At 60.2% G+C, this 24,973-nt stretch overlaps 1 protein-coding gene and 2 non-coding genes across 10 annotated transcripts in view; all 3 read left to right on the top strand.

Annotated features, from left to right (window-relative positions):
- The window catches only part of TRPM2 (transient receptor potential cation channel subfamily M member 2), a 66,452-nt gene extending 43,422 nt beyond the window's left edge, over positions 1–23,030 (top strand). For all 8 annotated transcript variants that reach the window (XM_074389504.1, XM_074389503.1, XM_039480571.2 and 5 more), the window contains 13 exons: positions 3,884–4,067; positions 7,034–7,215; positions 7,488–7,620; positions 8,106–8,193; positions 9,255–9,342; positions 10,026–10,183; positions 10,978–11,054; positions 11,342–11,443; positions 14,620–14,706; positions 16,932–17,037; positions 18,824–18,925; positions 21,255–21,371; positions 22,046–23,030. In XM_074389504.1, coding sequence (XP_074245605.1) covers positions 3,884–4,067; positions 7,034–7,215; positions 7,488–7,620; positions 8,106–8,193; positions 9,255–9,342; positions 10,026–10,183; positions 10,978–11,054; positions 11,342–11,443; positions 14,620–14,706; positions 16,932–17,037; positions 18,824–18,925; positions 21,255–21,371; positions 22,046–22,171 — 1,550 coding nt within the window. In that variant the 3' untranslated portion in view covers positions 22,172–23,030. The remainder of the gene's footprint in view (positions 1–3,883; positions 4,068–7,033; positions 7,216–7,487; positions 7,621–8,105; positions 8,194–9,254; positions 9,343–10,025; positions 10,184–10,977; positions 11,055–11,341; positions 11,444–14,619; positions 14,707–16,931; positions 17,038–18,823; positions 18,926–21,254; positions 21,372–22,045) is intronic.
- Positions 16,991–17,045, top strand: LOC120368513 (Z6 small nucleolar RNA). Its single transcript, XR_005582618.1, has one exon. It is a non-coding gene; the product is annotated as a Z6 small nucleolar RNA (small nucleolar RNA).
- Positions 18,793–18,867, top strand: LOC120368514 (Z6 small nucleolar RNA). Its single transcript, XR_005582619.1, has one exon. It is a non-coding gene; the product is annotated as a Z6 small nucleolar RNA (small nucleolar RNA).
- Positions 23,031–24,973: the final 1,943 nt, after the last annotated feature.

The raw sequence follows: 24,973 nt of genomic DNA, 5'->3' as shown, positions 1-24,973 counted from the left end.
TTCCACTGCCCAGGGGAGGGAGGAGGGTGGGCCTGGTGGGGGAGTGGGCGGTGCCACAGGGAGGTCAGTGGGCTGATGGCACCTGGGGCATCAGCTGACAGCCCCCTGAAATAGAATGTCACCTCATTTCCCCTTTCCCTCTCACCTCAATCAGAAATAACTTCCTCTTCCTCTTGATGGAGAGAATTCGTCCCTCCCTCCCTCCCTCCCTTCTTTCCTTCATCCCTTTCTTCTTTGACAGGGTCTCCGGGCTGGTGTGCAGGAAGAGTCGGTCCTGCTGTCCCAGCACTATTTGTTGACAAGACTGTTCCTTCCCCAGTGGAGCACCCTGGCATCCTTGTTGAAAATCAGTTGACCGTTAGCATAAGGGTTTATTTTGAGAGTCTCAGTTCGGCTCCGTTGATGCCTGTCCTTGTGCTGGAACCCCACTGTCTCAGTTCACGTAGCCTTGTAGTAAGTTTTGAAATTCGGAAGTGTGAATCCTAATCTGTTCTTTTCCAAGAGTGCTTTGGCCTCTGGGTCCCTTGGCTTCACGTGAATTTTTGGATCAGCTCGTCAATTTCTCCAAAAAGGGCATCCGTTATTTTGATTGTGAACATGGGATGTCTTTTTGCTTATTTAGTTCTTTAATTTCTCTCAGTAATGTGTTATAGGTTTCAGTAATAAGTCTTAGGCTTCTTCTGCTAAATTGATTCCTAAGTATTTTATTCTTTTCCAAGCTATTACAAACAGAATTATCTTACTGATTTCATTTCGAATTGTTAATGACTGATATATAGAAATACATTGTCTTTTGCAGATTGATCTTGAAACCCGAAACCTTGCTAAACTTCTTTATTAGTTCTAATAGTTTTTTTAGTGGATTTGTTGTATATAAGACCATACCATCTGCAAAAAGAGACAGTGTTACTTGTTTCTTTCCAATCTGGATGCCTTTTATTTCTCTTCTTGCCTGAGTGCCCTGGCTAGAACCTCCAGTACAATGTTGAAGAGAAGGGCAACGGGAAACATCCTTGCTTTGTTCCTGAGCTTAGATGGCAAGCCCGCCGATCTTAAGAAGCATGTGCATCTTTCACCGTCAAGTGTGATGTTAGCAGGAGGGGCTTTGTAAATGTCCTTTATCAGGTTGAAAAAGTTCCCTTCTATTCCTAGTTCTTGAGTGTTTTTATTGTGAAGGGGTGGCAGGCTGTGTCAGCTGCTTCTGTGCACCCGTTTGAATGTTTTTGCTCCTTGTCGGAAATAGATGCTCGGTGCCACAAAGAAAAATCAGCACTGAGATGAAGGATTTTCAGCAATGCAATTTTTACTTCCTGGACTCAGGAAGGGGACCCTCACTAGCCATTGTGCCAGGAGAGTACAACGAACAAAGGAAAACACACATTTGTTCCTTACGCGTTTGGGGTCGTCCTTACTGCTGTGTCTGATCTCCGTTCGTTGGAGCCAGACCTCACAATGTAAACCAGGCATCCCCAAACTTTTTACACAGGGGGCCAGTTCACTGTCCCTCAGACCACTGGAGGGCCACCACATACTGTGCTCCTCTCACTGACCACCAATGAAAGAGGTGCCCCTTCCTGAAGTGCGGCGGGGGGCTGGATAAATGGCCTCAGGGGGCCGCATGCGGCCCGCGGGCCGTAGTTTGGGGACGCCTGATCTAAACTAAAACCCGATTGACTAACGACTTAAAACTTTTCTAAACAGGTAAAAGCAATGGAGAGCTGGGACATTCCTGTGAGCAAGTCCAGCACAGACATCTTGGTTAAAGTACAAGGACACAGAATGTACTACGTGCCTGTAAGCGTGGCGTGTCTAACATCTACATAGGACAGGGCTTCACAGAGTTATTAGCACATTTACTCTTTAATAAGAAAGGAAACTTTGAAAAGGAACTTTGCTATTTCCCACACTCTTTTTTAATGTGGTGCATTCCATTAACTGACCCTTGGATGTTAAACCAACTATGTGTTCTTGGAACACTTGATCACGTGAATAATCCCTTTTATATGGTGCTGGATTCAGTTTGCTAGCTGTTTTTTGAGGATTTTTGCACCTATATGCATGAAGCACATTGGTCTGTGATTTTCTTTTCTTGTAATAAGTTTGCCTAGTTTTGGTATCAGGGTAATACTGGCCTCATAGAATGGCTGAGGACGTAATTCCTCTTATATTTTGAAGGAGTTTGTAAAAGTGTGGTTTTAATTCTTCCTTAAACATGGTAGAATTCACCAGTGAGCTCCTGAGTGTGGCCTTTCCTTTGTGTGATGTTTCTGACTGACTAATCCAATCCCTTATGTGTTACAGGGCTACTTACGGTTCATTTCTTCTCTAGTATCTTTGGTAGTTTGTGTCTCTCCAGGAATTTGCCCATTCGTCTAGACTGTCTAATTTCTTAGCACATGATTTTCTGTAGTATTTCCTCGGAGTTCTTTTTCTTTTTGTAAGGTCAGTAGTAATATCCTCTCTTTCATTTCTGGTTTTAGCAATTTGAGCTGTCCCTCTTTCCTTTCTCGATCAGTCCAGCTACAAGGTGGTAATATTTTTTGTCACTCTTTTTCAAGAACTGAGTTTGGTTTGTTGCTATTCATTGTTTTTGTTTTCTTTGTCACATTTATATTCTAATTTTCATTATTTCCTTCCTTCTGCTTGCTTCTGGCTTGTCTCAGGGCAAGGCATGCAGTCTTTCACCGTGGAGTGCGATGCTAGGTCGGGGTTTTTGTGAATGTCCCTCCAGTCAAAGAGGTTCTCTTGGATTCGTAGCTTCTCGAGTGTTTTCCTGGGGAACGGGTGATTTGCTCTTCTTTTTCTAGTTTACTACAAGGGAAAGTTACGTTACCAATTTTAGCTATTCTTTTTTAATATAGGAATTTATAGCTTTCAGAGTGAGTGTCTATTTTAGAAAAGCAGTAACACATTCAAAATATATTTGATTACCCAGTAGTACATTGCTCATTATTGAGTAATTTTAAAATCTAAGGTAAGTATAAGGAAAGAATGTCATTCATAATTCCGCCTCCCAAAGTAAACCACTTTAACACCTTACTGTATTTCCTTAGAGATGTGTTTAAGGTGGAAGCTGCTTACGTATTACAGAGCCCGTACTTCCTGTGCAGGCAGGATGGTGTTCCGCTTCACAGTCACCTGCTCCCCTTGCTGACACATTGCCTCTGCAGCACTTCCCTTTGCCACGTCTCCCTTCTCTTTGGGATAGTTGTTAATTTTTTCCTTTTCAATTTTTTTTTTTTTTTTTTTTTTGAGACAGAGCTTCATTCTTGTTGTCCAGGCTGGAGTGCTGTGGCATGATCTCAGCTCACTTTAACCTCTGCCTGCCGGGTTCAGGTGATTCTCCTGCCTCAGCCTCCTGAGTAGCTGGCATTCCAGGCATGTGCCATCACACATGGCTAATTTTCGTCTTTTTAGTAGAGACGGGGTTTCACCATGTTGGCCAGGCTGGTCTCAAACTCCTGACCTCAGGAGATCCCCCTGCCTTGGCCTTCCAAAGTGCTGGGATTAGAGGTGTGAGCCACTGTACCTAGCCTTTTCTTTAAATTATTTCCCTCCAAATTGAACACCCCAGGTGTGGGACCTGGTGCTGGTCCTGGCTGGGGCCCTGGCAGTGCCCTGGTGGGTGGTGGGCTTTGGGCGAAGGCACTGGCCAGCCTGGGTGTGGCTCTCCCTCCGGGGCCTCCTGCCTGCATCTGGCTGGGGACAGATGCCTTTTTCTGGACGTCGGGCCCAGAGGTGACAGCTGAGGTCACCCAGATCAGCGGCCTCGGGCCTGTGGGGACCCCAGCAGTGACCGGAAGCCTCAGGGGTACCCTCCTGCCAGGCCCGTCTTGCCTCCGAGTTGTTCTCCTGGCTCACCCACCCCCATTCCCAACGCCAGGTGTGAACTTCAACCCTGAGCACTGCAGCCCCAACGGCACGGACCCCTACAAGCCCAGGTGTCCCGAGAGTGACGCGGCCCGGCGCAGGCCCGCCTTCCCCGAGTGGCTGACGGTCCTCCTGCTCTGCCTCTACCTGCTCTTCACCAACATCCTGCTGCTCAACCTCCTCATTGCCATGTTCAAGTGAGTGCCCGGGTGGGGCTGGCGTGCGGCCGGTGGGTGGGCGGCATTCCTGGGCCACAGCGGCCACGCTGTCTCCAGGGTCTGGTGGACAGTGTGGATGGGCCGGTGCACAGAGGCGCCTCGCTGATATCCTGGTGGAGCGTGCACTTTCCGTGGTCACTGCCATGTCTCTGGAGCTGGTGTGGGTCTGTCCTCGTGGCTGCTGGGGACCTGTGGTGCCACGGGGCCACCTGGGCCTGCTTGTGGCGCTGCTGTGGAGGCAGCCTTCTCCTGAGGGCAGGGTTGCTGGTGTCAGTCTTGTTCCCTTTGCAGGGCTGCACAGGGGCAGTGTTGTCCACGAGCTCACTGCTGTACCTCGGAGGGTGCCTGGGCCGCTGGCCGCTCATCAGCCCCTGGCCTCTGCCCCCATGTCTCCCTGTTACTGAGCAAAAGGGCTCACTGCCTGATGTGCTGGAAGCTGATACTATGACAACCGGGTTTTTGAGAAAGGAGAAAAGCTTTTTATTCTAGGAGACGGGGGACAGCTCACGTCTGTTTCCCTGCCCTGGCTTTAATGCAGTTTTCATTAGCGAAGGTTCAGGGGTGGCTTCTTGGATTAGCAGGTGGCTGGTGGAAGAAAAGCGGTGTGCAGGGTCCTCGGGCATGCGCCGTGACCTCTCCGTGCCTCCTCAGGGGTCTCGTGTGCACATTTGGGCGGGGTTAGTGGGACACAGGTGGAAACTCGGGCTGTGACATCAGCAAGCTCGGGTTGTGCCACATTGGCTCCAGCTGACCTCAGCCAGTGCCAAAAGCTCACGCAAGCGACACTCACATCCCAGCAGGTGCTTTCTTTTTCTCTCTGCTGTCTGTAAGTGGGGGCATTTCTGGTAGCCGCTGGGTTCCTCAGCTCTGTGGGGCCAGTTCCCCGGGTCTGGACGTGTTCCTGCTGCCCCACCGCGTGCCTCGGACCCTGCTGGCTCCACGGCGCCTTCCCTGGAGTTCTGATCCACCTGTGGACGGCTCCGTCTGTCCTCCCGCACCATCGGGGGCTTCTTCCTCGTGCGTCTTCCCATGCTTTCTGGTTTTCTGGATCTGCACATGCGTGTCCACTTCCTCTGGGCCTGGTATTTGATTAACAGCCCCAGGGATGTCCGCACTCTAACCCTGTGGCTATGGGGCCTTGAATGGCAAAAGGGCCTGGGAGGATGGGGTCCAGTGGAGGGTCCTGAGGTGGGAAATTACCTGGGGTTATCTGCGTGGGCCCGACGGTGTCACGAGGGACCGTGGAAGAGGGAGGCAGAGAAGGAACGTGAGGTGGCAGTAAGCATCGGGCGGAGGCGACCTCGGGGCATGCAGGCGGCCTCGGGAAGGCGTGGAGGCCCCGGGCCTGCGAGGGGAGCACAGCCCTGCTGAGCCTTGGTTTTGACCCAGTGAAACTCCTGACCTCCAGAACGGAGAGAAGAGTCTGGCTGCTTTCAGCTGCCAAGGCTAGGCAGTGCATTACAGCAGCATCAGGAGACCCAGGCAGTGCTGTTTTTTCTCTTCGGAAATGTCTAGGATTTTCTCTAAATCTTTTGTGTCTTGAAACATCCAGTCTTATAGGACTTTTGGAATATTATTTGCTTCGGTTGCTTCTGAAAGAAGTACGAAATTGGTGGCTGTCCCTCCGGCCCTGTGCACATGGCCCTCTGGGGTCGTGTCTCTGATCAGCTGCAGCAGTCATGGGTCCCAGGCTTTGGGGGTTCCATTTTGCTCTTGCAGATTTTAAACTTAGAACAAATTAAATGCTGAGGACCTCACACCAGAGGCAGCATTACAGGCTCAGTGGTTCACGCCTGTAATCCCAGCACGTTGTGAGGCCAAGGCAGGTGGATCACCTGAAGTCAGGCGTTCGCAATGAGTCTGACCAACATGGTGAAACCTCGTCTCTACTAAAAATAGAAAAATTAGCTGGGCATGGTGGTGTGCACCTGTAATCCCAGCTACTCAGGAGGCTGAAGCAAGAGAATCGTTTGAATCCGGGAGACGGAGGTTGCAGGGAGCTGAGATCAGCCATTGCACTCCAACCTGGGCGACATGAGTGAGATTCCATCTCAAAAAGAAAAAGTTAAAGAACTCCAGGAAAGCAGGAGTCCACGTAATGGAAGCGCAGGTGTTTGGGGTCCTTGCGGGCCTCTGGTTGGCTCTGGGGCTTCCATGTCAATTCCTGGCCTCAACAGTAGATCTGAGGAGTCCAGCATGGCTGCGGAGCTGTCACGGCCCACAGAAGGCCCAGTCTCCCCGCGCTGCCCCCATAGTTCAGAAGGCCCCCCAGGCCCTCCGAGCCCTTCCTGGCCTCTGCGGCCAGGCCCTGTGCTGCCCACGACTCTGAAAATCCTTGTTCCTGGCTTTGTCGGGCACCAACTGTTCCTCTTCCTGTTTCATTGGCTGAGCTGCGGAGGTTGCCACCTTTTGCTTTAACGTGGGTTCTGAACGTCGAGAGAACCCAGCGTGGACGAGGACTGGCGTCTTGTGGCCATGGGGCTGGTGGCAGGACGCTGTCCCTGCAGCAAGTATGGTACCCACCCTGCTGGCTACCGCTGCAGGGGCTCTGTGCCCGTCACTGAGACACACTGAGAGGCCCCTGTAGCCCTGCCCCCTCCACATGCACCCCCAGGGGGCCTGGCTCTCGTGCTTGTCAGAATCCACAGGTAAACTCTTAGAGGTCAACGCCGGGAAGTATCTGTCTCCTGATACGCACCCACTTCGTGTTATTCCCCAGTGAGGCTTATAGAATCCAAAGTCTGTGTGATTCTCCTTTTTTCTTGCCTTGGTTCCCAGGAAACCTGGAGTTGTGAGGGCTGGGGGCTGAGTCCTGCACCTGGAGCTGGCCTCCCGTGTGGCGTAGCTCTGCTCTCCATGGCATCGCCGTGGGCACGTGGGTGGTGATCGGGTCTGTTCTGGGTGAACACCCTGACCTTGAGCTGTCATCCTCTCCTCCCTGACAGCTACACCTTCCAGCAGGTACAGGAGCACACGGACCAGATCTGGAAGTTCCAGCGCCACGACCTGATTGAGGAGTACCACAGCCGGCCCCCCGCGCCGCCCCCCTTCATCCTGCTCAGCCACCTGCAGCTCTTCATCAAGAGGGTGGTCCTGAAGACCCCGGCCAAGAGGCACAAGCAGCTCAGTAAGCCAGCCCCCATCCCCTCCCGCGCCTGCTGCCCACCAGGTGCAGAGCGGGTAGAGGTGGCGCGGCAGCTCCACCAGGAACCCCGGGCGCTCGGCGGGCACGCAGGCCGCTCAGGCTACTGAGCCCAGAGGCCCCCTTGGGGCAGGTGTGGGCCAACTCCGCCTGCCACTCGGGACCGGCCCCTGCCTCCAAGGCCCCCGGATGGGTCAGGGCTTCGGGATCCACCTCCTGAGGATTCCAGGCCCCCCGCCTGTCCCCTACCCTGACAGAGAACAAGCTGGAGAAGAACGAGGAGGCGGCCCTGCTGTCCTGGGAGATCTACCTGAAGGAGACCTACCTGCAGCACCAGCAGTTCCAGCAGAAGCAGCGGCCCGAGCAGAGGATCGAGGACATCAGCAAGAAGTGCGGGGCTCGGGCGGGCCTGGGGGCGCAGGCAGCCTTGGGGGGACCTCTGGTGGGTCCACAGGCACCAGGGGGCTCGGGCGGGCCTGGGTGGCCTCTGGGGGGCTCCCCCACCTCTCTCTCTTCACTCACCTCCCCTCTCTCTTCACTCACCCCCACTTCACTCACCCGCCCCCCTCTCTCTTCACTCCCTGCCCCCCTCTCTCTTCACTCACCTCCCCCCGCTGCACTCACCCCCCTGTCACTCACCCCCGCCTTCACTCGCCTGCGTCTCTCTCCTGGGAGGGACAGTTGGCCCGAGCTTGGGAGCCTGGGCTGTCCGTCTCCCCCTTTGGGGCCTGGCAGTTTGGTTCTCTGGGAGCAATGCATGCCAGAAACTGCTTCATGTTAAGAGGAAGCCGAGGCCTGGCGGGCGTCCGCAGAGCGGCATGGCGCTCCTGGGGCCCGAGGCCTGGTGCAGCCAGCTCAGCTGCTTCCTCTTTCAGGGTTGACGCCATGGCGGACGTGCTGGACCTGGGCCCGCTGAAGAGGTCGGGCTCCATGGAGCAGAGGTTGGCCTCCCTGGAGGAGCAGGTGGGTCTGAGCCTCCGCTCAGGAGGTGCCGTCGCTGGGCCTGTCGGGCGGCTGTGCCCTGCGGTGGCACCGGGAAGCAGTGCTCCGACAGGCGGTGGTGAGGAGGCTGGAACATCAGGCAGCCGTTCCCAGCGGAAGAGGTGCCCTGGATGTCCTCCAGAAAGCCCGCCGAGCGCCTCGTAGCTGAGCTCCTCCCGTGTGCGTGGAGGCCCCCATGGCTGGGCTGTGCTCCCGGCTGCTCCCGGGAACAGAATGCTCGTCCCCTCCCGGCCTCCGAGGAGGCTGCAGGACTCTGCCTGAGCCCTGGAGAGGCCACAGGGCTGGAGTGTGGAGGGCGTCGAGATGGCCTCTGAGGCTCTGCCTGCCCCACCCCATCCACGGCCACCAGCTGGGCTGGGCCCGCTTTCCAGCCACAGCCCTGAGGCCACGGCAGCTCCCGCGGTCAGCACCAAGTTCTCGGACGGCTCAGCCTCCCGGTGCTGCTCCTCCCAGCCTTGCTGTGCTGCTGGGGCGTCCGCTGTCCGCCAGCCCTGCCTGCGGCACCCGGGGGTCTGCCCAGGCCGCCTCTCCCCACATCTCGACCTTGCTGGGACCCCTGACAGGGTGCCCAGTGCTGAGCCACAGGAGTCAGACATTTCCCGCTGTCACTGTGGTGGGCGCATTGGCCTCTGGGGAGGTCCCTTCTGGGAGGCGCAGGAGCCCTGGAAGCGTTGGGCTCTGACGGCCAGTGGCCTCTCCCTGCAGTGCAGGGTTGCCTGACTTCGGCTTCACGCTGGTCCCCTCCTTTGGCTCGCCCAGTCCCGTGGCGGTCCCACCGTGGTGTCTCTCAGGCAGGCTGGGCCTTCAGACGTGTCTGAAGTGGGGCGGGGTGGGTCCTGGGCAGCGTCCTGGCTGGCTCAGCGGCCGCCTGGGGAGGAGGTGGTGTCTCACTTTCAAAGGGCACAGGGGCTGAGGGGCAGGGGTGGGGCTCCCGGCCGGGGGAGCGAGGGCACAGTGGACGGTGGGGGGTGCCGTGTGTGTGGGTAGCAGGTGCTCACTGCGCTGCGGGCGGTGCCTTCCAGGTGGCCCAGACGGCCCGAGCCCTGCACTGGATCGTGAGGACGCTTCGGGACAGCGGCTTCGGCTCGGAGGCGGACGTCCCCAGTCTGGGTGAGTGGCCGGGACAGCAGCTGGTCTCCACCCGCCTGTGTGCTTTTGGGTCTGGGGTCAGTTGGGAGGAGAGGCAGCTGGGGGCGCTCTGGGCAGAAGGCATTGGCTGCAGCCTGTTCCCAGGCCCGGCAGGGCCAGCGTCCTCAGGAGCTCAGCCCGCCCACCGATGCCCGCACCGGCGCCGAGGCCCCGCCCAATCCCTGACCTGACCAGGCTCCCGGACGTCCTCGGGCAGGACTGGCCCACGTACCCTGAGCTTCCCACACACCCTGCTGCGGAGTCGGGGTGCTGCGGACCTCATCTGAACCCGGTCACGCAGCTGAGCAACGGGAAGCAAAGTCTGCCTTCCTGAACTGGCAGCCGGCTAAGAAAGGGACATAGGTGGCCTTCGTCGGGCCACGGGGTCTCGCCGCCCCAGGGCACATTTGCCCTCGGTGACCGCCCTCTGAGTTCAGCTCGTTACCGAGGTCCACGGGGACGCTGCCCTGACCTCCGACGTCCGCCCTCCCTGGGGGCCCCGCCCACTTCAGAGCTGGTGTTCAGCCTGTGTGGCCGTTTGGGCTTGGGGAGGTGGAGGCAGCCGAGGTGTCTTGGCCGAAGGACTGCAGAGGAAGTCCCTGTCCCGTGGGTGGGCACCTGGGCCTGGGCTCGGCCTCACCTCACGGCCTCCTGACGGTCCCCAGCCTCCCAGAAGGCCTCGGAGGAGCCGGATGCTGAGCCGGGAGTGGGGAAGAGTATGGAGGAGCGGGGTGATGGCTACCATGTGAGCGCCCGGCACCTCCTCTACCCCAGCTGCGCCGTCACGCGCTTCCCCGTGCCCAACGAGAAGGTGCCCTGGGAGGTGAGCGCCTGCCCGACCCCAAGCAGGCGGAGTGCCTGCACCCCTGGGGAGGGAGGGCGGCCCTGTCCCCTTCTGTCCGGTGTTAACCCTGGCTCCTGGCCACTGCAGTCACAGGGGATCTGTGTGTCCGGCAGCACCTCTGTGACAGTTAAGGAAACTGAGGCACAGAGAAGTCAAGTCACAGAAGCCTCACAGCTGGAGGTGGTAGAGCAGCCTGGGGAGCAGACTGACCCCCACAGAGCCTGAGACTCCCGCTGCTCCCACGGCCGTCCCAGGCCCAGCGCCCCTGCCCCATCTCCTAGTCATGCCCTGCTCCTAGACCCCACCCACCCCCGTGAATGGCTCTGTCCCGTTTCTGGGTGCCAGGCATGGAAGAGGCAGAGACACAGAGACAGAGAGGTGGCTAATGGCCCCGGGAGACCCCCGCCCTCCTGCTGCAGGGCTTCTCTCTGGCCCTTATGGAACAGTCCAGGCTGCTGCCTCAGCTGCTTTCCCTCGGTCTCCAACACAGAACCCTCCCTGCCTCTAGGTTGCAGCTTAGCCCTCGCCCCACTCTGGGGAGAGCCCCCAGGCCCCAGTCACAGCCGCCGGCCCCTCGGCTGGCCCAGGGGGGGTCCTTGAGCTGAGCCCCACCTCCGCCCGGCTTGGAGCTCTGCCTGCATGTTGCGATGTTGGGGTCGGGTTCGGACCCAGCTGAGCAGCTGCTGTGGCCCGGAGCTGCCCGTCTGCCCTGGTGCCTGGGTCAGCTTTGCAGTGGGGGTGCAAATCTGAGGGAAAACCCCGTTTTGCAACAGACGGAGTTCCTCATCTACGACCCGCCCTTTTACACGGCGGAGAGGAAGGACATGGGCGCCACAGACCCCGTGGGAGAGTGAGTGCCAGCCGCTGTCCGTGCTCCCAGCCGGCCCCTCAGGAGGCTCCGAACCCAAGGCCTCCTGGGGGATCCCCTGAGAACCCCAGTCAGGGCCCAGCCCGGGGAGGCCGGGGTGAGCAGGAGGGGCTCATGGGGGCCTGGAGTTGCCTGGACCAGCTTCCCCTGTCCCATGCACCCAGCCTGCAGCCACTCGGCTGGGCCCTGGGGTGGGGTGTCCCCTGCCTGTCTGCTCTGTCCCGCCTGCCACCCTGGGACACAGACGCTGCCTTCTCCTCTGCTCCCAGCACCCTGGAGCTGCTGTCCACCATCCAGTACAACGCAGTGGACGGCCTGAGGGACCGCCAGAGCTTCCATGGGCCATACGTGGTGCAGGCCGGGCTGCCCCTGTGAGTGTGCCCTCCATGGTCCCCACCCCGTCAGCCTGTGGGGTGTGCCCCTGTGAGTGTGTTCCCCACGGGCCCTGCCCCGTCAGCCTTTGGGGTTTGCCTAACCTTATCCCCTAACCCTAACCCTAATCCTTAACCCTAACCTTATCCCCTAACCCTAACCCTAACTCTCTTGGCCCATTCACAATGGCAGCCTGTGTCAGCTTGTCTAACTCAAGTCACTCACACACTCGGATGCCCTTTCTAAAGTGCCTAACCCCACATCTGTCTGGGGCCAGATCCCTCACCGTATTAGTTTTCCGTGGCTGTTGTAACAACGTACCAAAAACTGGGGGCTTAACGGAAATGGATCATCTGTCTCACAGTTCTGGGAGCCAGGAGTCGGAAATCAAGGGTGGGCAGGGCCCCACTCCCCCTGAGGGCTTGCAGGGAGACTCCTCCCGGCCTCCCCAGCTCCTGCTGTTCCTGGCAGCCCTCTGCATTCCTTGGCTTGTGGGCGCATCACCTCGATCTCTGCCTCCCCAGCTACATGGGCTCTCCTTGCACGTGTCTGGGTCTCTTCTAAGGATTATAAAACATACCGGGTTTGGGGCCAACACTATTCCAAGGTGACTTCATCTTAACTAATTACACCTGCAGACGCTATTTCTGAACAAGGCCAGATCCTGAGGTTCTGGGAAGGACGTAAATGTGTAGGGTTGTTCACCCCATGCACCCTCATGCCAGACCCGCCTCCCATTGCCCCTCAAGGGCCTCATCCCAGGAATGTCCTGCTCTTCCCGCACACGGGCCCTCCTGCCCTCTGCGCTGCTCCTGCTGTCACAGACCCTTTAAAGCAGCCCTGCCCTCGGCCCCTGCCTGCTCATCCCTTCCTCCTTTGAATCTTCTCTATCTGGACTTGTCTTGCCGCCTCTTTCCAAAACGAATTGAGGTCAGGTTAGCAAAGATTCTGCCTTGTTCAACCCCCGGGCCAGCCCTCCCCTCCCCCACCCACCTGCGTTTCCGGAGCTGCGAGTGGATGGAGGAATGGACACGTGATGTCGCTGCCTTTGTGCTTTGGGGTTGTGCAGGGAGGTTTATGGAAGGGCCTGTGCCTTGACCGTGATGGAGCCACACGGCGCGTGGCACGGAGATGAGGGGCTAGAGCCATGTGGGCGAGGTAATGACCAGGGCTCTGAGATCAGGGCACCGTGAGAGCAGCTGGAGGCTTGGGTATGGGTGGGGGCCGTGGGAACAGGGGCTTTGGGACACACCTGGGAGAGGGCCGTGTGGTGGTCTGAGCCCCTGCTGCCTGCCCGCTCAGGCTGACTGAGGAGCAAGTGTGGGGGGCGTTCCTCCCCCCGGCAGTAGCAGGCGTGCACGTGGTTTAGTGGTGGGAGCCGGCAGGCCTTCACCGTCCTCCTGGCTCCGACACTGGCCCACTAGGGACAGGGACAGTGAGATGACAGCAAGGCCCTGGGGCCCAGAGCTTCCTGTGGGGGTGACTTGTGCCAGGAGGAGCGTGTGGCCTCCCCTGTGAGCCTCTAGACCAATGTGCCGGGCTCAGTGTGAACAGCAGTGAGGGGGAGACTGAGGCAGCCTTGCTCCCAGCAGCAGGGCCCCGTCTTTCTCTCCTCCCAGAGTTCACTGCAGCTCCACCTGGTGCCGAATTCGTCGGTGGCCTTGGTTCTGGGTTCTGCCCGCACAGCGGCTTGAGTGCAGGCAGGAGAATGGGCAGCGTGGACAGGAGGGAGAGGGGGGCTCGGCGGGGCTGGGGCGGCAGCGGCCCTCGCAGGAACCCTGGCTGAGCCCCGCCTTCCCGCCGAGGGCTCGGGGCCTTGCTGGATGCGGTGTGGGCTCTGCGCTCGGCCGGGCGTGGCTCTGGTTTCTGAGCAGCTTCTGGGGAGGCTGCCTGGGCCCCACCATGCAAGGGCCCCAGCCACAAGGGAGGCTGCAGGGTGAGCTGTGGGGGGCGTCTGAGCGGCCTGGCCAGGTGGGCCCCACACACTGGGCAGGTTCCGTGTGGATTGGACTTTGAGCGCTGTGGGCACGGGCGGGTCTGTGTAGAGGCGTGATGAGAGCTGGGGCCCCTGACAGCTGGGCAGGGGCGGGTGGCAGCGGGGCTGGGGGAGCAACAGAAAGGAGGGGCTGGCGGAGGCAGGGAGGCCAGCTGGAGGCTGCCATGCAGGCAGCGTCGGGGACGGTGGTGCAGGCCTGGCGGGGGCAGCCGCTGCTAGAGGTGGTTGGGTCTCCCGGGGCAGCCGTGCACAGCCACGTGGACTCAGGAGGATGCTGCAACACTGGGGCTGGCAGGACTCGGAGGGTGGCAGGAGGAGGGGGGAGAGTGCAGAGGGCCGGGAGCTGCTGCCCGCCCTGTGTGAGGGAGCCCTGGTGTCGGCTGGCCTGCGGAGCTTGTAAGTCGGCCTGTGATCCGCGAGGAAGTGGGCAGTGGGGCTGACTTGGAACTCGGGGTGCAGCTGGGCTGGTGTCCTTCTCGGGGTGGTCCGTCCACAAGTGGCAGCTGATGAGGAGCCTAGAGGGCCAGCAAATCAAGGGGACAGAGAAGAGAGAAGAGACGCAGGGGCAGGCTCAGGTCCACATGCTGATGTATTGGGGGGTGCCTGCCTAGGCTGGGGAGCCCCGTCTGTGGTGGGAGCCAGTACAAGGTGGGGTGGGGTGAGTGCCGGTGGCCTCACTTGAGGGTGTGGAGGGCAGCAGGAGTGGGGAGCGCAGGCAGAGCTGAGGTGGGGGCTCCCCTGGGAACAGTCAGGCCGGCTCAGAGGAGGTGAGATGAATGGGGAGGGCGAGGCGAGGTGGCGGGTGGCCTGGAGTCCAGGCTGTGCAGAGAGGAGGCCCGTTGGGGAAGGGTCAGAGGCTGCAGCTCTGGCGGGGTTTGGAGGTCAGAGTGGCCGGGTGGAGGAACAATAGCACTGTCCCCACTGTGGCAGGGAGAGTGGTGGGGACGCTGGTGGGAATAGTGGCGGGAATGGTGGCGGGGACGGTGGTGACACTGGTGGGGATGCCGGCGGTGATGCTGTTGGGGACCTTCTGGAGACGTGGCGCCCCACCATACGGTAGCCCAGTACGCATCCCCCTGTGCCCGGCTCCTGATGCCCGCTGTCCCCTCTTGGTCACACTGCCTGCCCTGTCCTGCTCCCCCAGTGGACGGCAGGCTGAGTCGACCCTCTGCCTCCCAGGAACCCCATGGGCCGCACAGGGCTGCGTGGGCGCGGGAGCCTCAGCTGCTTCGGACCCAACCACGCGCTGCACCCCGTGGTCACACGGTGAGTTCACGCCCGCAGGGGGCTCCAGCACCTCAGCGCCACTGACACGCACTGTCCTGGGGCCGCCATTCCCTGATGCTCAGGGACTGGGAGGAGCTGGGAGGGCAGCTTTGGTACTTGGCACTTGGTGCCCAACTGGGGGATGCAGGGAGCATCTGTGGATAAACATGACTACACGTGAAATGTGGCAGGAATGTCCATGCCCACTCCTGCGGGAAGATCCCAGGCTGATGCCCTCTCCATGGAGCTGCGTCACTTTTCTGCCAGTCCCTGTCCATTAAAGGACCCCCAGCCACAGGGAAACAGCTCCACACTCACCCTCACACTCACTGCACACCATCCACACACACAGCTCCACACTCACCCTCACACTCACTGCACACCATCCACACACACAGCTCCACACTCACCCTCACACTCACTGCACACCATCCACACACAGCTCCACACTCACCCTCACACTCCACACCATCCACACACAGCTCCACACTCACCCTCACACTCACTGCACACCATCCACACACACAGCTCCACACTCACCCTCACACTCCACACCATCCACACACACAGCTTCACATTCACCCTCACACTCACTGCACACCATCCACACACACAGCTCCACACTCACCCTCACACTCCCCACCATCCACACACACAGCTCCACACTCACCCTCACACTCCCCACCATCCACACACACAGCTCCACACTCACCCTCACACTCCACACCATCCACACACACAGCTCCACACTCACCCTCACACTCCACACCATCCACACACACAGCTCCACACTCACCCTCACACTCCACACCATCCACACACACAGCTTCACACTCACCCTCACACTCACTGCACACCATCCACACACACAGCTCCACACTCACCCTCACACTCCCCACCATCCACACACACAGCTCCACACTAACCCTCACACTCCACACCATCCACACACAGCTCCACACTCACCCTCACACTCACTCCACACCATCCACACACACAGCTCCACACTCACCCTCACACTCCACACCATCCACACACAGCTCCACACTCACCCTCACACTCACTCCACACCATCCACACACAGCTCCACACTCACCCTCACACTCCACACCATCCACACACAGCTCCACACTCACCCTCACACTCACTCCACACCATCCACACACAGCTCCACACTCACCCTCACACTCCCCACCATCCACACACACAGCTCCACACTCACCCTCACACTCACTGCACACCATCCACACACACAGCTCCACACTCACCCTCACACTCCCCATTATCCACACACACAGCTCCACACTCACCCTCACACTCCACACCATCCACACACAGCTCCACACTCACCCTCACACTCACTCCACACCATCCACACACACAGCTCCACACTCACCCTCACACTCACTCCACACCATCCACACACACAGCTCCACACTCACCCTCACACTCCACACCATCCACACACAGCTCCACACTCACCCTCACACTCACTCCACACCATCCACACACACAGCTCCACACTCACCCTCACACTCACTCCACACCATCCACACACAGCTCCACACTCACCCTCACACTCCGCCTCACAGGGGTGCAGAAGCTTCCTTCCCTGGTGAAGCTGCTGGGAGTGCGGGCTGTTCCCGTTGGGTAGGATGGGGTTCCCGGCCCAGGCCCAGCTGCTGTACCCCGCACTCTCTTGGGGCTCTGCCTCCACAGCCGGGACCTCCCCTGCAGAGGGGCCTTTGTCCTGCGGGTCCTCTTGCTGCCCAGCCGCTCTCCTCCGCGGCTTCTCTCGGTGCACACACGGCCCTGGGCCGCCAGTCACGCTCTGCTCCCGGGTGCTTCGGTCTCTCCTTGGCCTCCCTGGCTGCGTTCGGCACCCACATCACCTCCCTGGGCTCCCGGCTGCCTTTTCTAAGAGTTGTCAAACTGCAAAGCCGGGTCAAAGGGCAGGTGCCTTTTTAAAGCGTTTAATCTTTAAAAAGTCCTCTGTAAAAGCTGGGGCTCTTCCTAGTCCTGCCAGCTGCTGGTGGAAGTGGGGAGGACGGGCCCTTGCGGTTTCTGTCTGCGTCTTTTCCCTGGGGATGAAGAACTGGAAGAAGAAGACAGCTTGGGTCTGCAGCAGGCCTGACACCCCCGTCTCAGGCAGGGCTAGGCCCCAAGGTGCAGGCCAGGGTGGAGCCACACCGGGGTCTGGGCAGCCACGGCCGTTCCCTCCGCAGGTGGAAGCGAAATGAGGATGGAACCATCTGCAGGAAGAGCATAAAGAAGATGCTGGAAGTGCTGGTGGTGAAGCTCCCTCTCTCTGAGCACTGGGCCCTGCCTGGGGTAAGGCGGCCGCAGTGGGATCTCTGTCCGCTGGGCTGTCTGCAGGTCACTCGTCCCTTCGTCCATTGCGCCCACGGACTGAATGCCAGCCCCCTGCAGTCACTGGGCAGGGAGGGTTGGAGACCCCAGCCCGTGTTACCTGTAGGAGATAGTCCTCCTGGTTCCTCGTGTTGCAGGTGGAGAAACCCAGGTTCAGAGGCTCCTTTGCTGCATAAACACTAACAGGCACCTGCTGCGTCCCAGGCATGGGCTGGGCTGAGGCTGGAGGCCACCAGGGCTCCCCTTGCGGAGTCTGGGGTGTTGGGAGCAGAGGTAGCTCCTCCGGTGTAACATACATCCACCTACTCCCGACCTTTGGGGGCCCAGTGCTGAGCTGTAAAGACAGGATGGTGTCATCCAGGGGCAGGGGCAGAGGCAGGGCCCAGGGGTGTGCCCAGGCCCTCAGCTCAGGGGAAGTGGCTGGTTGTGGGGCTGAGGCTGAAGCGAACCCCAGGGGTTTTGTGGGGAGGGGCGGACAGAGTCAGCAGTGCCTTCAGCAGCTCCTGTGTCCTCCCAGGCCAGCACGGCCTCTGCAGACTTCCAGTCCCCTCACTGCAGGGGATGGAAGAGGCTGGTCATGCCAGGAGATGAGTCCTGCCAGGCCTGGCCATGGTGTGGCCTCTGGGTTACAGCCTGCCCGTCAGCGCCTGTCCTCTGCACCTGGCCCCGGGAGCATGACTTATAGCAACTCAGCAAGAAGCTGTTGCGTTTCTCTGACCTGAGCTCACCGCCTGGTGGCTGCCTCTGCTGGTGTGGGGTGTGTGCCACTGAGGTGTGCAGGGTAGCGTTTCAACGAGGGCCTTTGAGCAGAACGGGGGTTTGGAGCCCAGCCCCAGCCGCTGAGTCCCAGTGCTCTGGAGCCCGTCCCCACGGCCGGGACCACCCCCGCAGCAGAGTGAGCCTTTGGCCTCGGGGTCCCCTTGCTGCCCCGCCGCTCTCACCCAGTGCTTCTCCACCCGTGCACACCCGGCCTTGGGGCACGCGTCACCCTCTGCTCTCCGGCCTCTCCATGCAGGGTGCGTGGCGTTGGGTCTGGTCTCCCGCTCAGCAGCACCCCTGTCAGCTCTGGCTGGTCACTGAGAGGGGCACACTGAGGGGCCTCCTGGGTTCCTGGCTCTGTAGGGCACACACACTCCAGGGTGGGGTGTCACCGGAGCTGAGGTGGGACAGCACTGACTTGGCCTGTGCAGTCTTCATGAGACACCCACGGGCATTTCAGCAAGACTTTGAATGACACCTGGGGTGGGAAAGATGGGTGTGGGGAGGAGGAGTGCGGGCCAGAGCCAGGCCCCTGAGGCCGGTGGCGCTCGGGAGCATCTGGGAGCCCGGCCATCCCCAGCGCAGGCCAGGGTGGGACTGGAATGCAAACAAGGAACCTCTGGGGTAGCCTGTGCACTGGGCGCCAGCCGGGAGGTTGAGTGCCAGGAGAGCGGGGTGGGGGTGCCCTGTCAGCTTGGGGACCCTGAGCTCAGGTTGGGCACCCTGGGGCTGCCCCCAGGGCTGTCCCTGCTCCTCAGAGGTTTCGCCTGCAGCCCAGCGCCCCCAGCTCAGACCTCCACAGGGCTCAGATGCTGACGTGGACGGTGGGTTCTGGGCAGTGTCACTCCAGCCTGAGATGCTGCCTGCCTGTGGCTCCCAGGGCTGGGCCGCTGCCCACGCCGGGCAGGAGGCCAGTGGAGGTGGTGCCAGGGCAGCCTGGGTCCCGCTTCAGCGCCCTGCTGACCTGGCGCTGTCCTCTGCTGTCCAGGGCTCCCGGGAGCCAGGGGAGATGCTGCCTCGGAAGCTGAAGTGGATCCTCCGGCGGGAGCACTGGCTGTCTTTCGAGAAGCTGCTGAAGCATGGCTCGGAGGTAGGGCTGGCCTGTTCACTCCGCCCCACCCGCAAGTCCCCAGGGCTGCAGGGCGAACACAGTGTGATACTGGGGCCTGCCCCAGCCCCACCGGGTGACAGCGGTCCCACCCAGCTTCACTGGTTGACGGCGGTCCCACCCAGCTCTCCGGGTGACCATGGTGCCTGCCCCCAGCCCCACGTTGCGCAGCTCCCAAGGGACCAGGACGCAGAGCTGTGTGTGGGGCTCAGACATCTCACCTTCCCTCCGCTCCATCTTCTCCTCTCTCAATCAAGGGGTCAGACTGAGGGCCCGTGCTGCCTTCGGTGTGGCAGCTGCTTGGAGGCCTGGTGCTGGCCTCCTTCCCACATCCACCCTTGCCTTGAGCACAGCCGCACCCAAGGGTGCCGGGAAGCCAGCCCCTGCCTCAGACCCGTCCTCTGCCTCCCCCCCCCCCCCCCCCCCCGTCTCATGCCCAGCCTGGGGACGACTGTGCCGGGACATTTTGTTTGCTTCCTTAGAAACCTCGATCTTTCCTTCGAAAGCCTCCGTCTCCAGCTCTTGCTCTCACACAAAGTCATGCACACTTTTTTTTTTTTTTTTTTTTTTTTTTTGGGAAACAAGGTCTCATTCTGTCAGCCAGGCTGGAGTGCAGCGGTGTGATGTTGGCTCACTGAAGTCTCCACCTCCTGGCTCAAGTGATCCTCCGGATTACAGGCGCAAGACACCACACCTAACTCATATTTTGTATTTTTAGTAGATACGGGGTTTGGCCACATTGCTCAGGCTGGTCTCGAACTCCTGACCCCAACCGATTTAGCCATCTCGGCCTCCCAAAGCGCTGGCATTCCAGGCGTGAGCCACCTCGCCTGGTCCAAGCCACCTCACCCGGCCCTTCACGCACACTCTAGAAAAACAGGCTACAGGGGCCGAGCGTGCTGACTCACACCTGGAATCCCAGCACTTTGGGAGGCCGAGGTGGGTAGATCACTTGAGGTCCGGAGTTTGAGACCAGCCTGGACAACATGGCCAAACCCCAGCTCTACTAAAAATACAAAATATTAGCCAGGCATGGAGTTGCGTGTCTGTAATCCCAGCTACTTGGGAGGCTGAGGGAGGAGAATCATTTGAACCCGGGAGTCAGGGGCTGCAGTGAACTGAGATTGTGTCATTGCACACTGCACTCATGCAGGTGACGGAGCAAGCCTCTGTCTCAAACACGCAAACAAACAAAAACCACGACAGCAACAACGACGGAATCAGGCTATGCGCGCACATTTTCCTAGAACTTGCTTTTTCTCTAATTAATCCGTGATGGCTCCATTTTTAGGTCAGGATTGACAAATGTGCCTCACTTGTTCAGTATTCTAATGTTTTGAAGACTGCATGCCCCGTGGCTCATTCCTGAGCTCCTCTGAGCGGGCATGACATTCTCGCCAGCTCTCTTGTCGAATGTTAGGTGGAAGCAGGTGCCATCGCTGACACTGACGGTTTCATCTGCAAACTCAGTGGCTTCATGGGGTTAGTGCAGGGCCTCGGGGGTGCTGCCAGCTCTCTCTTACATCTAAATAGAATTTATTTATTTTTCTTGAGGTAAAATTCACATACATGAAATTAACCATTTAAAAGTGAGCAGGCTGGGCGTGGTGGCTCACACCTGTAATCCCAGCACTTTGGGAGGCCGAGGCAAGTGGATCACCTGAGATCAAGAGTTCGAGACCAGCCTGGACAACATAGTGAAACCCTGTCTCTACAAAAATATAAAAATTAGCCTGGTGTGGTGCCAGGTGCCTGTAATCCCAGCTACTTGGGAGGCTGAGACAGAGTAATTGCTTGAACCCAGGTGGCAGAGGTTGCAGTGAGCCGAGGTTGCACCACTGCACTCCATCTCAAAAAAATTAAAAAAAGGGAGCAGTGCCATGGTGCAGAGCACCTCACGACATGGTGCCGCCACCACCTCTATCCAGTTCTAGAACATTCTATGGCCCCAGTCACCCCCAGCTCCCGCCAGCACCCCTGAATCTGCTTCCTATCTCATTGGATTTGCCGGTTCTGGGAGTGTGTTGTGAGCGGGCTCCTGCGGCAGGTGGCTTCTGAGGCTGGCTTCCTTCACTGAGCAGACATGTCCAAGGTCTCTGCAGGGCAAGACGCATCTGTCCAGGATGATGCCCGCCTCGGGCTGTTCAGCTGCGCAGGCCCGAGCGGGCTGGCAGCGGCTGGGGAGAGCCGGGCCAGGGGCCTGTGCGTGGTGGCAGCCGTGCTCAGAGCTGGGACAGGTGGAGGGCACGTGGTGGGCCCGGGCACCCATTGGGTCCCTCACTGGCCGGCTCACCCTGCCCTGCCCACCCAGGTGTACAGAGGCTACGTGGATGACCCGAGGAACACGGACAATGCCTGGATCGAGACAGTGGCCGTCAGCATCCACTTCCAAGACCAGAACGACGTGGAGCTCAACAGGCTGAACTCCGTATGGGCGTGGGCTCGGGGAGTGTGGGGGCAGGGGTCCAGATTCTGGACGTGCCCCTGGAGCTTCTTGAAGGGGGATCTGGCCGTGCTCCTGGGGCCCAGGGCCAGAAAGTGGAGGCTGCAGGGTCAGAGTCTTGCCCAGAAAGTGACGGGAGTGGGGAGGCACCAGGGAGAGGCTGGGGAACTGCTGAACGTGGCTGGAGCTGCCCGCGCTGGGCAGGCACCCACCAGGGCCCTGTGCAGTTCCAGGACCGGCTCCTCCAGGGAGGCCTCGGGGCGGCGTCCAGCGATGAGGCTGGCAAAGCCCTCCCGGCTCCTGCTGGTAGCCCTTGATGGGGATGTGGGTTCCCCGTACTTAGATTAGTGCTGCAGGCTCCTCATTCAGCACCGGGATGGGAAAGTTCCATACAATAACCCTGGGTGTTAAACGCAGGCTAAACAGCTCCCTCAGGCTTCACCTGCATCTTCTTCCCCTGAGGGATCCCCAGGGCCTCTCAAGTGCATCTTGGGTGCCCCTGTCGCAGGGGCCCTGCCTCTCACCTCACAGGGGAGTTGAGTGAGGGCACACAGGCCAGCCCGCGGCAGGCCCCGGGCCCTGGAAGGCTGCCGTCTGTGGGCTCAGCTGGGCGGAGGCCGGGCCGGTGGGGAGGGTCAGCTCTGCCCTTGTTCTTCCAGAACCTGCATGCCCGTGACCCGGGGGTCTCCATCCGATGGCAGGTGGTGGACAGGCGCGTCCCGCTGTATGCGAACCACAAGACCCTCCTCCAGAAGGTGGCCGCTGAGTTGGGGGCTCACTACTGACTGCACGCGGGCTGGGCAGCTCCAGTCTGTCCACGGCCCCCCAGAAACCGGGGCTTCCCTCCCCTGAGCCTGTCTGGGACTCAGGCTGATGCCGGGCCTTGGGGGTGCACAGTGGGATTTGGTGAACCCACTGCCCCTGACAGCCGCTACAAATCTGCCACAAATGACCTTGCGAACTGGACGGGGTCAAGGTGACCCCAGAGGAGAGGCACAGGCCACTTGGAGCTGAGGCGCCCCTGGGACCCTCGGCCATCAGGTGAGGGGCCGGGCCTGTGCGACTGAGCTCTTGGCTGGAGTCCACTCCCTTCCTGTCTGCGTCACCCTGCGTCACCAGCTTGTCCACCATGGAGGTCATTTGCCCAAGGCAAGTGCCCTGGAGAGTCGGGGTCCCGTGTGGCCCCCTCAGGCCTAGGAAGGGGCCCTGCCACACTCCCCAGGAGGGCCTCCATGTCCCAAGGTGACTCAGCACGGATCCTTGCCTGGCCTGGGGTGGGCGCACCGCCTCAACTCGTGCCTGTCAGGATAAGCTCTGTGCTGGGACAGGCCCAGACAAAGCCCAGGCCTGTCATGAGATGCACAGGGCCCCTGATGGGGCTGGCCCCAGGGACCCTGGGAGGAGGCCGCAGAAGCTCTCCCTCCCCACTCCCAGGAAGTGCTGGTCACACCCAGGAAGGAGGCATGGTGCTGGCAGGAGGGGGGACGTGGGGGTCTCCAGGTTTGGTGTCAACAGCTCATAGGAGCGTGAACCATCAGGACCCTCGGGATGGGGAATGTGGGAAAACTGAAGATGTTAACTCCACCATCTCAGGCCTGGCTGGCTCCTCTCTGCTTTCCACAAATAAAGTTCCTGACACGTCCAGGGCCGGGGCTGTGTCGTGGCTACTGGAAGCTCTCCTCGACCCCCGGGTGAGCATCCTGCGGCCTGTGGGTACCCCGCAGCCCCTCAGTCCTGCAACCCCATTTCCCCTCCAGCCCACTACTTCCTGTCTTCATTTTCCTAAACCTGGGCCCCAGCATCGCCCCCAAGCCCCCAGGCTGGGATGGGGCATTCGCATGCCTTCCTCCTTGGCTTCCCCCCTACGGTGCTGCCCGTGTGCCTGGCGCCCCTGCAGGAGCTCCGACGGACGCTGACCACTGGCCGCAGGTGATGCCCACTCTTCCCTGGGCAGGCCTCTGTCTTCCACCTGACCCAGAGCTCTCTGGCCACCCCTGGGTCCCCTGGTTTCCCCCTCACCCCATCAGCACCACCAACTGACCCCTTGTGCCCTGCTCAGAATGAGTCCCATTACCAGCCTTCCTGGGGAGTGATTAAAATGCACATCTTCAGGCCTCTCCCAAAGCTCAGAGGCAGCAGCGCTGGGAGGCCTTGAGGCTGCATCTGTGGTCAGTATCTGCCACCCGCAAGGGGCTCGCCAGTAGAAGGCCTGAACCACAGTGCAGCCTGGACGTGGCCTGCCCTAGCCCTCTCCAGCTGCCCCTCCACCTGCAATGCAGCCTCTGTGTGCGATCCAGCCTCCATGTGGGGCCTCCAGGTGCAGCCCAGCCTCCAGGTGCAGCCCAGCCTCCAGGTACAGCCCAGCCTCCAGGTGCAGCCCAGCCTCCAGGTACAGCCCAGCCTCCAGGTGCAGCCCAGCCTCCAGGTGTAGCCCAGCCTCCAGGTGTAGCCCAGCCTCCAGGTACAGCCCAGCCTCCAGGTGTAGCCCAGCCTCCAGGTACAGCCCAGCCTCCAGGTGTAGGCCAGCCTCCAGGTGTAGCCCAGCCTCCAGGTATAGCCCAGCCTCCAGGTGCAGCCCAGCCTCCAGGTGTAGCCCAGCCTCCAGGTGTAGCCCAGCCTCCAGGTACAGCCCAGCCTCCAGGTACAGCCCAGCCTCCAGGTGCAGCTCAGCCTCCAGGTGTAGCCCAGCCTCCAGGTGCAGCTCAGCCTCCAGGTGTAGCCCAGCCTCCAGGTACAGCCCAGCCTCCAGGTGTAGCCCAGCCTCCAGGTGTAGCCCAGCCTCCAGGTGTGGCCCAGCCTCCAGGTACAGCCCAGCCTCCAGGTGTAGCTCAGCCTCCAGGTGCAGCTCAGCCTCCAGGTGTAGCCCAGCCTCCAGGTGTAGCCCAGCCTCCAGGTGTAGCCCAGCCTCCAGGTACAGCCCAGCCTCCAGGTGCAGCTCAGCCTCCAGGTGTAGCTCAGCCTCCAGGTGCAGCCCAGCCTCCAGGTGTAGCTCAGCCTCCAGGTGCAGCTCAGCCTCCAGGTGTAGCCCAGCCTCCACGTGGGGCCTCCAGGTACAGCCCAGCCTCCAGGTGTAGCTCAGCCTCCAGGTGTAGCTCAGCCTCCAGGTGCAGCCCAGCCTCCAGGTGCAGCTCAGCCTCCAGGTGCAGCTCAGCCTCCAGGTGTAGCCCAGCCTCCACGTGGGACCTCCAGGTACAGCCCAGCCTCCAGGTGTAGCTCAGCCTCCAGGTGCAGCTCAGTCTCCAGGTGCAGCCCAGCCTCCAGGTGTAGCTCAGCCTCCAGGTGCAGCTCAGCCTCCAGGTGTAGCCCAGCCTCCACGTGGGGCCTCCAGGTACAGCCCAGCCTCCAGGTGTAGCTCAGCCTCCAGGTGCAGCTCAGCCTCCAGGTGTAGCTCAGCCTCCAGGTGCAGCTCAGGCTCCAGGTGTAGCCCAGCCTCCACGTGGGGCCTCCAGGTACAGCCCAGCCTCCAGGTGTAGCTCAGCCTCCAGGTGCAGCCCAGCCTCCAGGTGCAGCTCAGCCTCCAGGTACAGCCCAGCCTCCAGGTACAGCCCAGCCTCCAGGTGTAGCTCAGCCTCCAGGTGTAGCCCAGC

This window comes from Saimiri boliviensis, chromosome 18 (assembly GCF_048565385.1).
Source record: "Saimiri boliviensis isolate mSaiBol1 chromosome 18, mSaiBol1.pri, whole genome shotgun sequence".
In the NCBI taxonomy this organism is placed as follows: domain Eukaryota; kingdom Metazoa; phylum Chordata; class Mammalia; order Primates; family Cebidae; genus Saimiri; species Saimiri boliviensis.
This window is presented reverse-complemented; position numbering and strand designations above follow the sequence as displayed.